General features: G+C 47.9%; 1 protein-coding gene across 1 annotated transcript; it reads right to left on the bottom strand.

Moving 5' to 3' along the window:
• EEF2 (eukaryotic translation elongation factor 2) lies at positions 1–11,865 on the bottom strand. The gene is made up of 15 exons (XM_042479893.1): positions 11,711–11,865; positions 8,966–9,180; positions 8,168–8,349; positions 7,381–7,592; positions 6,494–6,672; positions 6,179–6,284; positions 5,481–5,594; positions 5,053–5,191; positions 4,639–4,834; positions 4,198–4,456; positions 3,774–3,881; positions 2,251–2,604; positions 1,595–1,777; positions 1,039–1,171; positions 1–835 (listed from the first exon to the last, which is right to left on the bottom strand). Exons 1-15 carry the CDS (start codon positions 11,711–11,713, stop codon positions 642–644), a joined length of 2,577 nt encoding a protein of 858 aa, XP_042335827.1. The 5' UTR covers positions 11,714–11,865; the 3' UTR covers positions 1–641.
• Positions 11,866–12,714: the final 849 nt, after the last annotated feature.

Here is a 12,714-nt window from a genome sequence, read left to right as displayed (position 1 = left end):
TCATCTTCTCACTGTATTTATTATTCCAGTGCTACCAACAATACATTGATTTACACAGCAAAACCCGTGAGGAAAGAGGCTCCAACTGGAAAAACCTCAGCCTTTGCTTCTAATCCGCAGATGAGGCCCTTGGGCTTATCCCTCCTAAATTCAAAGCATTATTTGAGAATGGCTTTCAGCCACACAAGCCCCCCCACACCTTTTCCTCCAATTAATTGTCGCTTGCATCCCCCAAGTTAAAGGAGAAACTGGGTAGTTCACTCCCCATCATCACCCATGTTGAATAAACATGGCAGGGCCAACGTATCGCAATGCATGAAATGCAAAGTGGATTATTTTTTTTAAATTACAATGCTACAGGGCAAGAGAGAGCCTTCCTGTCTCAGGTACTGAAACAAGCAGCCCTTCAGGCTAAAAGCACAGATATGGCTTTTTAAAAAATACATCTGTCTCATGACTGAAAATTAACAGAAAAGGTAGCGGCATCTGTGAAGGCTGAAGCCGCCATCCCTGATGTAACACTCCGTAAATGTAATGTGAAGTCCCACAATGGCATTTTTTCTCTTCATTTTTAAATTTATTTCATTTTTTTAAAGACCTGGTGTTGCATTTATAATTTTTGCGTTTTTGCTTTGTGGCGTTTACAATTTGTCCAGGAAGTTGTCCAAGGCGGGGATGCCCTCCTTCAGCCCTTTCCGCTTGCGGGTCTCGGCGACCACTTGACAGGGGCGGCTGGTGGTGTCGTAGGGGTCTCCGGGCAAGATCTGCCAGTGGTCAAAGACACACTGGGGGAAGGCCTGTCCCCCTGTGTTGGATCTCAAATCGGCAGTGAATCCTGAGGAGGGTGAACAAAGCAAACTACCATTAGGAAAGCAAAGGAAAAGCACACAGAACTTTTGTAGAGGTACACCTCTGTTAACAAAGGATGGTCTGCATTGATTGGCAGCAGAAGATCTCTTCAAAGACAGAAATGGGTCTTTTGGTAGCCCTACATGGAAAGGCCACTGGGGACCATGGAGTAACAGCACCCCAACTTACCAAAAGATTCATTGACAGGGAGGTAGGCTTTGACCACAAACATGGGTGTACCGGCCACTTGTGACTCCTCGAAAACATGGCCTCGTTTCCTGTTCAACACACCGTAGATACCGCCCACAACCTGTTCTGGGCACTGGAAGAGGGAGGAAGAAAGAGGCCTTAAGCAAAACCTAAACCTTTTAAGCCCTTTAAAAGAAGGTAATATAAAGTTCTTTTCTAGGCAGCTGTAGGTCTTCCAGGGCAACTAAATGGTCAAGTTTTGCAGCAAGTTGACCACAGAATCATGCTGGAGGACCTACAGATAACTAGAGAACATATTTTTTCCAGTGGCAAGGCCAAATACTGTACATTAATCCACATATAACAAAATCCAGAAATATTTAACCTGCAAATGTGGACAGACAACTGTATATATAAATGTTTGTATGATGCATATTATCGATCATGTTTGTCTTAAGTGCTGTAAGCAGCCTTGACTCCCAGAATGGGAAGAAGATAGGCCAAAAGAGTCTAAGAGCCTCCCTGCATCTTGGACAAATCGAGGTTGGCCACTCACCTGGATCTCCACCAGGTAGATGGGTTCCATGAGACGGGGCTGTGCCGTTAGCACACAGGCATAGAGGCACCTCCTGGCAGTTGGGATGATCTGGCCACCACCCCGGTGGATGGCGTCAGCATGGAGGGTCACATCATGCACATCGAATCGGACGCCACGCATGTTCTCCTCGCAGAGGGCACCCTGGAGAGGAAGAAGTACCAAACAAGTAAGGCTGATGGCACAGGAGACAAGCAGAACAAATTGAAAATATCAATGAAACAGCCTGGGCTGATTCGAAGAATGACATCTTTTATACATCTTGAGACCTGGTCTCTCTTATACATCTGACAGAACATTAACCAGGATGTTTGCTTAAATATTATTCTCCTGTTCCAGAAATCCCTGTGCTCTGGGCAGAAAAAAATGGTTTAAATAAGACATTACGATCACAACTGCACCAGCAAATGAGAGGACTAGAAAGAGAAAAGCAGAGGACTTGCATAAGCATCCACCAGTTTTCCAAACATCTAGACAAAGAGCTGAGAAGGAAAAGAGGGGACTACAGAAAAAGAGAATTAAGATTAGGAATGGACAGAATATTGAAAATGTTTGAAACAATATTCCTACACAGATGATAATATATGGTTAGAAGCAGGGTTGGGCCAGGCACTCACCTCCTTGGTGGCCCACTGAAAGCCGGCTACCACGCTGTCCTTGATCTCATTGAGGTACTGCACCCCCTTGGTGATGTCTGTTAGGATGTTGGGTCCGGTTCCATCGGGGCCAAAGCACCAGATCTTACGGGCCTCAGCCACGTCCCATTCGTACTTCTCAGCCAGGTAGCGGGCCCGCTGCTTCAGTTCCTGGCGGGCCGAAACGTCGCCCTTGTCGATGTCCTCAGCCAGGCCGTCTGGGAAGGGGCGGGCTTTCATGTAGAGGCGGTTGTGCTTGTTGGGCGACTTGGAAAGGCAGAGCACCCCGGATTCCTCGCTGACTGTCTCACGGTAAGACACCACTGGGTCTGATTTCTGTGCAAGGGATAACCCCCAAGAATTTAGCTCTGGGCACTGCTCAGAAAAGGGTAAATTTACAGCCTGGGCATTCTGCTCACCTATGTCCCTTTCCCTGACAAGTCAGTATTCCATCTTTTTAGGTTCATTTTATACTGGGGACTGCTACCATGAGACTTTGGCTAGACAGGTATTTCTATGCACATCCATACAAGGAAAATAGCTTCAGGGGAACAAGGTCTCTTAGAATACAAACAAAGTGCTATGTGGGCTGCCTTTGTTAAGAAACTCCAGTGGAACAAAGAGCTGCACCTAGTGTGTGAACAGAGACTGGTCAAAGCAACCATAAAACTCCCCTGCTCCAACAGCACCACTGGCTGCAAGTTTGTTTCCAGACACAATCCAAAGTACTGGTTATGATCTATGAAGATGAGTTCCAGGTTATTTGAAGAATCATACTTTCCCTTGTGAACCTGCCCAGACCCTGAGATCCAAAGGAGAGGCCATTTTCTTGGTCCCACCACCTTCAAAGGTACATTTGGTGGGGACATGAGAGGGCCTTCTCCCTAGACTCTGGAACTCCCTCTCTGGGGAAGCCCAAATGGCCCCTTCTTTATTGTTCTTCTGCCAAAAGCAGAGACCTTTCTATTCAGGGTTTGGTAAATGAAGGCTCTTAAAGAAAGGGTTGTCAAAGTGATATTAACCATCCATTATGAAGCCAAGCCCTCCCTCCAGTCCATCTGCCTTGGTCTAGGTCTCGGAGGTAGAGAGGAACTGCTGGACCTCTTACCCTTTCCCTCCACCACTCCCTTCTCATTCTGTGTCATGTCTTTTTAGATTGTAAGCCCAAGGGCAGGGAACCGTCTAACTAAAAAGATTGTATGTACAGCGCTGTGTAAATTTACAGTGCTTCATAAATAAAGGTTAATAATAATAAAATATTATTTTAAATAATTAAAATTTATTTTAGAGTGCCTGTTTTTTTAAACATGGTTAATAGTTTCAATTTAGTTTTAATGTTAACTTCCAAATGCTTTTAACTGCATTTTTTTTAATATGTCAGCTGCCTTGAGCCCGTCTTTGGAGACAGGATATAAATAAAAATAATGTCTGTAGTGTTTTTTTTACACCCAGCAAGAGCATTTCAAGCAGGAGGACAACGACAAAAGTGCTGGACAAAAAATTACCTTGATTGGAATGCAGGCATGGTCCTCTTCAAGGTCCTTCAAGCAGATTTCAAGGTGCAGCTCCCCAGCGCCAGCAATGATGTGCTCCCCAGACTCCTCAATGATGCACTGCAGAAGGAGAGAACATCAGAAATACTGTTGAGGCAAAAAGCCTCTGCTAGTCTTAAAATAGCCCAGAATGTGCAGAATTTGCCTCCAGTCCCCCTGTGGTGAAGCAAAAAGGGGCAAACTTTGTTTCTGCATGAATGTGTGGCCTTCCAAGGATTCCCAGAGGGCCACCAAAAGCTGCTGATCTCAGGTAAAGCAATTTGATTTGAATCAAATCCACGCTCTTTCAGAAACACTGGAGAAATCAGAGATTGCAAATCAAACACACATTTGTGCAGGTTCCCACCTGCACTCACAGGGCTTCCCTCCTGCTCACCTGCACCATGGGGTCAGACTTGGCCAGCCGCTTCAGGCCCTCCACGAGTTTGGGCAGATCAGCCGGATTCTTGGCCTCAACAGCCACACGCACAACAGGGCTAACGCTGAACTTCATGACACGCATGTTGTGGGCATGCTCAAAGGTGGTGATTGTGCCTGTCTTGATCAGGAACTGGTCAACTCCCACTAGCCCTACAATGTTGCCGCAAGGCACATCCTCGATGGGCTCTACGTAGCGGCCCATCATCAGAATGGTCCTGGGAAAGGAAGTGGGGAAAGGTGTTAGGAGGGGGCCATATTTTGCTCTGAGGCTCCAAAGACTAGGAAACTAACCTGTGGATTCAAACTGCAAGAAAAAAAATCCACTTGAACATTAGAAGACGTTGTTCAACAGCCAGAAATGATCCCACTCTAATGTTACCAGTTTTGAAAGACTGACCTCTGGATTGGCTTCAGGTAGAGATCCTCCTTCTTGCCTGGTGTGTAGTTTGGTCCCATGATTCTGCACTTCAAGCCAGTGGACACTACCCCAGAGAAGACGCGGCCAAAGGCATAAAAACGCCCTTTGTCGGTGGTTGGCACCATCTTAGAGATGTACATCATGAGGGGTCCCTTAGGATCACAGTTCTTTATTCCTGGAAGAAAGGAGGAATATTTCCTAAGAAAAAGGCAATGGCAAACTTCCACAGAATCAATAATAATAATAATTGATGGCAAGAAAATCCTAGGAGAGCATCACCATAATCAGGAGTCAACTTGAAGGTGCAACAACATATATCCTGGGACTCTGACTCTATTTCACACCAAAATATCAGGAGGGGGGGATATCTGGGAAGAGGCAAGCATAACCTACCCATGGCAGCCTCATCATCAGGGGGCCCCTCATAAAGAAGCTCACAGCGGTACTTCTGAGCCGTGACAGGGGAAGGCAGGTGGATGGTGATCATTTGGAGGAGGGCTTCTCCAGCGGGCAGCCAGCGCCTCATCACAGCCTGGAGCAAGAGAAGGGAAAGAAGAGCACAGAAAGGAGTTCAGCCTTCACAGGAACTAACCCACTGCCAGGGCAGAATAACAGACACTGCTGCTTCAACCCTACACGCCCTACCACCAGGGCAAGACTACCCCCATAGAAATTAGGTATTACAGCTTCCTCTCTCCATTGAGCAATCCCACCCACCCACTCAGAGGGGCAAAATACCACCAGTAGCCCGGGCCAAACCTCCACAAGGTGTAATGTCCATGCCCCCCTCCTCCCGCCTGAGAGGCTGCCACCAGCCTCACCTTCAACAAGGGTTTTCCTTCTTTGTCCTTGTCCTCCGTGTCCAACTTGATGTCCAGTTTCTCAATCAGTTTGGCAGTTTCTTCCTTCTTGAAGTTCATGATTGCATCAAACACCTTTTAGAAAAGAACAAAAACATGTAAATGGAAGCAGATTAAGCTCCATAAAAAAGGTCCCACAAATAAGCAAAGGATGGCCAGCCTTCCTGTGAGGCTCCAATTCCACTTTCCAAGAGTGGTGGGAGTGTCTGTCATTGCTGCTGCAATCATCATCATCGGTCTGGAAAATCAAGCCTTTTTTAAAAACAGTGTTCCAAGTATTGTTTTTGCTGTTTTATTTTAACTTCATTTTCTAAGCAGCTTTATGTCCCTTTGTTGAAATGCGCCATTTCAGATAAACCCCTCTCCCTCAATCAGCAACAACCACACACTTTCCCTCAGGTCCTGAGTGAAGCTACATGAACTCTGGCTGCCACAATGGTGGGCAGTGGCACAACTGCAGCCCTACAGAGCATGCCTATCACCAGGTCAAAGAAAGTGGCCCAGCCACCCAACTTTGTGTCAGATCTTTTGAAAATTTCTTCAGACACCAAGGTGTCAGGTCAAAGTGAAGAATTTTTTTCCATCATCACACACAGAAACCCCTAAAAACTCTTAAGGAGAATGCTGAACAGATACAAGACAGATTTTGAGCACCTTACCTTAAAAATGGGGTCCAGGATGAGCTGGCAGAAAGTCCTAGGCAACTTCTTTCCATCTGGGCTAGTAGCAGATTTGCTGAACTTGCCATTGGCTGGGTCAAAATACCTGAAGAATGAGAGAGGTGTTTGAGTGTCAGTGCACTAGGAGAACCCAGGCCTCAGGTCCCCCTTCTCAGAATCAGCCACTCACTGAGGCTTCCAGGTGGCTGCTTTGCAAGAGAAATTCCCACCGGGAGATGCATGGCTTCTTTCAGTTGACCCACTGAGGTCATGCCTCACCCTCTCACTTTAAAACTAGGATCCAGTACCACTCACCTGTCTCCCCACAGCTTCTTCATCATGTCCTCCACTTTCTTGGCTCTCTCAGGTGCACTCAGCTGTCCTTCTCCTTTGGCAGCGAATTTGGCCACGTACATCTCGGCAAACTGCTTCAGGGTGAAAGCCCAGCCGTGGAGGCCGGAACCAAAGCCAACCGTTCCCAGAACTGGATCAATCTGGCAGGAAAAAACAGATACGAGTGTCAGGGCCTTCTGCTGTCCTGTGCTTTTAAGGTTGTTTGATCTGTGAAGGATCCCCCTTAAGACACAAGTGAGCAAATGTCAAAGGATCAGGGGCTGCCTTAAGCCCACTAGAAAACCTTCTATTTCAGAAGTTCCAGTTAAACGCTTTAACTTTGTCCAAAAACAGATTCCACAAGACTAGCCTCTGCCTAGTCCTGGATTTAAACATCCATACTCTGAGCCAGCATGGTGTAGTAGACTGAATGGTACACTATAACTCTCTCTAAGACCAGTGTTCACATCCCTCCTTAGCCACGCAAACCCACTGGGTGACTTTGTGGCAAGCTGGACTCTCTCATTTCAGAGGAAGGCCATGGCAAACCTCCTCTCAATAAACCTTAGGGGATAAAAACCTGGAAGATGGTTACTGCCAGAAATCAGAGTCGGCTTGAAGAGGATAGCCAGTGTTTGTTTTTTGTTTTTTTGGTACTGGTTTGAATATTGGACTCTGGGACACCAGGACTGAAATCCCTGCTCAGCTCTGGCAACCCACTGGGGGACCTTGGACAAGTCACAAACTCTCAACCACTCAACAAGGCAATGGCTAGACCTCTAATGAATAATAAACCTCGCAAAAAAAAAAATCTACAATCAAATCAAGAGAGAGCCCTGTATGTCAACTGCACTGCTGCCCAGTCTTACCATGATGTTTCCCATGGGCCCAGTCTCGCCTTCCCCATAGGTGGAGATGATGACGTTGACGTTCTCCACAATGCGCTGGAAGGTCTGGTAGAGCTCTTCAGGTTGTAGTTGCAGCTCAAGCAGGGCCCGGTCCATCTTGTTCATCATCAAGACTGGCTTGATCCTTTCGGCGATGGCCTGCCGCAGGACCGTCTCTGTCTGGACACACACCCCTGAAGAAAAGAAGCTAAGCTTGTCACCAGGGGAGACTATAATCCCCCAGCCAGGCAGGGAGCTGCATCTAGGCCCTGCCAGAGTCCATACTCCCTTGGCTACAGTGGCTAGGGCTGATGGGAGCTACATTCCAAACATCAGGAGAGCTACAGCTGTTACCCTCTGTGCACTTTGTTTTCCAGCCTCCTGACAACGTGGTAGAGTGGTTATTGAGAGAGCTAAATTTAAGTCCTCATTGAAGTCCTGAATTCACTGGGTAAATGTGGGACAGCCACACTCTCCCCACCCACCCCGCACTCATGCGGGCCAATTTATATATTCAATTCACACCCTGCTTTTCTGTCAACATAGCACCTTAAGTGTCTGATATCAAAGAGGGATTGTAAAGGGGGAAAAGGTAAAGGGGAGGAGAGGTATCTGTGCAAACTGGAGATTACGTGCGACTAAGATATCGTAAAACAGATGATGGACAAGAAAATACTGCCTGCTGGCCACATCCCTGTGTGAGGCTCTGCAAATAAACCCAGCAGGTCACTCCCCACCCATATGCTCCAAAACAAAGCAAGCATCTCACCAGAAACACAATCCACAACAACCAAGGCACCATCAGTGACACGCAGGGCAGCCGTGACCTCTGAGGAGAAATCCACGTGGCCTGGGGAGTCGATGAGGTTGATGAGGAAGCCACATCCATCCTTGCTTTGCTTGATGAAGGCCAGGTCATTTTCCGAAAGCTCGTAAAAGAGAGAGATTGCCCTAGAGGAGGAGGAGGAAGCACGAATGTGGAAGCCTTCAACTACTCACCGCTGCCCATGGGTGAAAATATGATATTTTTATCAGAGAAATCCCACCCCAGCCCAATCTATGGGCAGCCTAGGGGTTCCACTGGCTACAAGGTGGGTATAAATACTGTAATGAGGATGATGACAGTGATGGCAAAAACGATAATCCCATCAGTGTACTTTTGAAGAAAATAATTCTTCCTTAGGTTTAACTAGCCCTGGCAGGAGCCAAAAGTGGGACTCCAGAAAATCTAGGAAAAGACAGGGCCCCCTTCAGAGAAGAACCGATTAAGAAGCAATTGGGTGTGAGAAGAGACAACCCTTTCACCATTACTACCTACAAACTGTTGATCATTGTGTACAAACTGTTCCTGTACCCTGCCATTTAATAACCTTCAGCAATTGAAAATGGGCAAACTATAGAGCTGGCAGGTCAGGATCCAGCCAAAGTCTAGCACCTTTTTTATTTCAAAGCCTTCTAACTTCAGTAGGTCAGAGAAACTGATGTTTCTACACTGTCTGCCACTCCAAATCCAGGGTCAAGACCAACTTGTCTTAGGGCCCCTTCTCTGAGACAGGGGAGAACTTACGTTGACTTGATAGTGATGCACCTCTCCTGTTCATCTTTTCTTGTGTCAGTGAAGCGGGTCTCACCGGCACGGGCCGAGGCGATGATGCCAGCTTTGCACACCAGCGAGTCCGTCAGAGTGGACTTCCCATGATCCACATGGGCGATCACGGACATGTTCCGGATGTTGGCCTTCTTGTCCATGATGGCCCGGATCTGGTCTACAGTGAAGTTCACCTGGAAATGAGGTACACAAGAGACATGCTATGAAGGCAACCGTTTCGGAGCAAAGAGCCGTCCATTCCCTCTTGAATTCTGATACTGTTTTCTTGGGAAACAAAATGGAGTACAAAGGTTTGAGTCTGAGTCAGGTAAACCATGACAACCACTACAGCTTGCTTCCAGGTCAAGGTTGTATAACAGCCAGGAATCGAGTCTCTGGGCTGACAGAACAGAAGAATTTCCTGATGCCAGAACTGTTCACAAATACAAATGACTCCCTCAGAAAGTGTTTCATGCCACAGGAGGAAGAGGGGATGCCCCTTCAGGGGTGCTTTCTACTTCCAGATTTCTGGGCTGAGCTGAATCCTAAAAGCATTACAGCAGCAGCTCTGCCTTCCACTGCAAAGGATCGCTCCACAGTCACAAAGAACAGTCTTCGCACATCCTCCAGCCACACTTGGCATGGAACTGGTTCACCGAGCGCAACTAGACAGCAACTCCCAATAGCCCTTACCAGCACAGAGACCATGGAGAAGAATGCTAGCAGCTACAGTCCAACAGCATCCGGAGGGTTAGGTGTTCCCATAAGTGTTTTGGGAATGTACCCTGATTCACAACCTTCGGTCAGGCTTTGGACCTAGAATCCCGACCGCAGGCAAAGCTAACTGGGGCTTCTGGGAGTTGAAGTCCAAAAACCACAAAGGGACAACGTTTCAAAACCAATGGTACAGACCTGGGTTTAAAAAAAAATGAGTGGAGACTACAGCTGGCAGGAGAACAGCAAAGTGACTTGTTCAATGCAGCAGATTTCCCTTTAAAAAGGAGGGATCCAGAGTGAAGCGACGGGGAAGACCCTCCTCCACAGAGAAGCCCCATATTTGGAGCAGAGGATGCTGGGTTATGCAGGCAAACAGCCCAACCTGGCAGGGCACCAACTTCCTCTTTGAAACGTCAGAGCAAGGACGGCACGGAAACCTCGGAAGACATTTTATTATTATGGTTGCTGCGGAAGGCCTGAGGCCAGCTGGGGCCCATGGACAAAAGACATGCTGCCCACACATTTGTACATGAGGAGTGGGCTGTTTTTTAAGTCTTTCAACACAAAGCGAGGGATTAATGTCACTGTATTGTTCTTCTTACTTCTCTCCACAGCTCCAGACAGAAGCAAGAGGTTCACTCTTTCCCCAGAACAGCCCCACCCAGTGGAAAAACCCTGTTTGTGTAACCGACCCACAAACACAACATTCGGACCCAAGGTCAGGCTGCAAAAAGGTTTGTTCTCCTGCCTCAATTGCTTTACCCAGGCTGCATCCACACTGGAGGAATAACTGGGTTTGGCACCGCTTTGCTCAAGGCTATGGAATTGTGGGAGTTGGAGTTTGTTGTGGGGCCCGAGCTTGCGCTCTGGGCCCCACAACAAACCCAACTCCCCCAATTCCATAGCCTTGGCAAAGCGGTGCCAAACCGCCTTACTCTCCAGTGTGGATGCCAGCTCGTTGCAAGACAGCAGGGTTACATAAAGAGGCCTCATTTAATGGGTTGATAGGGCTCCTTGTGGGGCTGCGCAACTCCCTGTGGCCCAAAAAAGGTGGCCCGAACCTCGCTCCCCCTTGCCACATCATCACCACCATCATCGCAACCCCATAGCCAACGAAAAAGCACAACAGGCGGTGTGATCCGTGGGGCCTTTGGATCCAGGTTCCCAAACGCGTTTTGCAACTCCAAAGAAGACACATATTGGTCAAATTTAGAATTAACGTTTGCTACATGCGGTTAAAGTGGGCCTTCTCCCATCTGAGTTGTCCAGGAAACACTAGCCCTCCCATCATCCTCTGCCATTGTGGCCCTTCTGGGTGGGGATGATAGGAAAATTAGTCCATGAGCAGCAGAAACTGGCTCTTCTGGTCGAGGAGGATGGGGCGTATAAGTGCACTCGCGGGGGCACAGGGAAGGGAGAGAGGGGAAAGGCCTGGTTGGGTGGGAGAGAGGAGGGGGGAGGGGGGGGGGAGCTTTGTACTATCTGCCCCGGGGGGGGGGGGAATGTAGGAGAGAAGGAAGGAAGGGAAAGCCTGTGGTGGGGGTAGGAAGAGGAGGAGGGATTGTAGTAGCACACATCCCAGGATGGTGAAGGGAAAGCAAAGTAGAGAGGCCTGTGATGGATGTAGGAAGAGGAGGATGGGAGTTGTAGTATTATACCTGCCAGGGGGATGTAGGGAAGGGAATGGAGAGAGGAAGGCTATACTGGGAAGAGGAGGATGGGAAATGTAGTACTATATCTGCTAAAGGAAGTGAAGGGAAGGGAATGGGAGTTGTAGTTCTGAGGGAGATCAATCCAGGCTCCATTAAAGGGAAAAGAGAAGAGCAAGCCCGGCTCTTCCTTCTTTCTTCCCTCCCTCCCTCCGAGCGAGAGGCTCTTCCACCCACTGCCACCCTCCCTCCGGGCCCCCCACTCGGCCCGTCTCCATCCCCGTCCCATATCCCTCCCCTGGCCGAGCTCTGGTCCCCCCGCTCCCGTTCCCGGCCCTCGGGGCCCCGGATGGCTCACCATGTTGGCGGATGGAGTCGGATTCTCTTAGCAGGGGCGGGGAAGGAAAGGGGGAGTACAGAAAGGCCGGCAACAATGGCGGCGGCTCCAGTGGCGGCCCTGACTCGTTGGCAGGGGCCGAGCGGGCGGAAGAGGACGCTGACGTCAAAGGCAGGCCTTATATAGGAAAGAGCCGGCAAGGGGGCGTGACTAATGGGAAAGGGGAGGGGCCCCACAGCACAGGACTCTCCGCATTTCCTTCCCTGCCGAGACCGCTCTCTCAGGGCAACTCTATGGTCCAGAGCTGCGCCTGCGCACTGGGCCGCTTTGTAGCCACCCGGAAGAAGGGCATGTAGGTTATTAAAGCTGCATGTGATTGTATGGGTTGAACTGCAGAAATAAGGCTCTAGAATGAAGCTATTGGAGGGTCGTCGCCCCTGTTAGTGCAATAATCATCTTTGTTTACTGAACAGTCAATAAATACCATATAAGATAACAATAGCAGCACTGATGTTAAAGATGCGTTCTAATTATATACTCTTTCATATTGAGCTGTGGATTTAGGGGAATTATAAGAACTTCCCCATATATACATATGTGGGCTTGTATATTTATTTCACTTATTTACAAGTACTTAAAACACCGCTTCTTTAAAAAGTCAAAGTGTTTTAACTCAAAAAAGGTATATATATATATACACACACACACACACACACACACACACACACACAAATCTACTTATGAGGTCCAAGGGGAAAAAGTATCAAGTGGGACTACTGAGAAAGGTAGCCTTCCTAAAATATATAAATGTGTGTATGTGGTATATATTGTACGGACTGTATGCATATATTATGCCACATTTCAAATGGCATTAACAGTTCAGGAAATAAAACTGTGATATCGTATCGCTGACAAGTCTAATTATAGTTAATATTGGCATTGCTGAAAATATGCGCACATTATTTATATTTATATATACCTGGTACTGTTATGTGCAAGTCATTTGTGACATACGGCAGCCTTAA

The sequence above is a fragment of the Sceloporus undulatus genome, chromosome 7 (assembly GCF_019175285.1).
Source record: "Sceloporus undulatus isolate JIND9_A2432 ecotype Alabama chromosome 7, SceUnd_v1.1, whole genome shotgun sequence".
NCBI lineage: Eukaryota > Metazoa > Chordata > Lepidosauria > Squamata > Phrynosomatidae > Sceloporus > Sceloporus undulatus.
The sequence above is the reverse complement of the archived record's forward strand: the minus strand, read 5'-3'. Positions and strand labels throughout refer to the sequence as shown.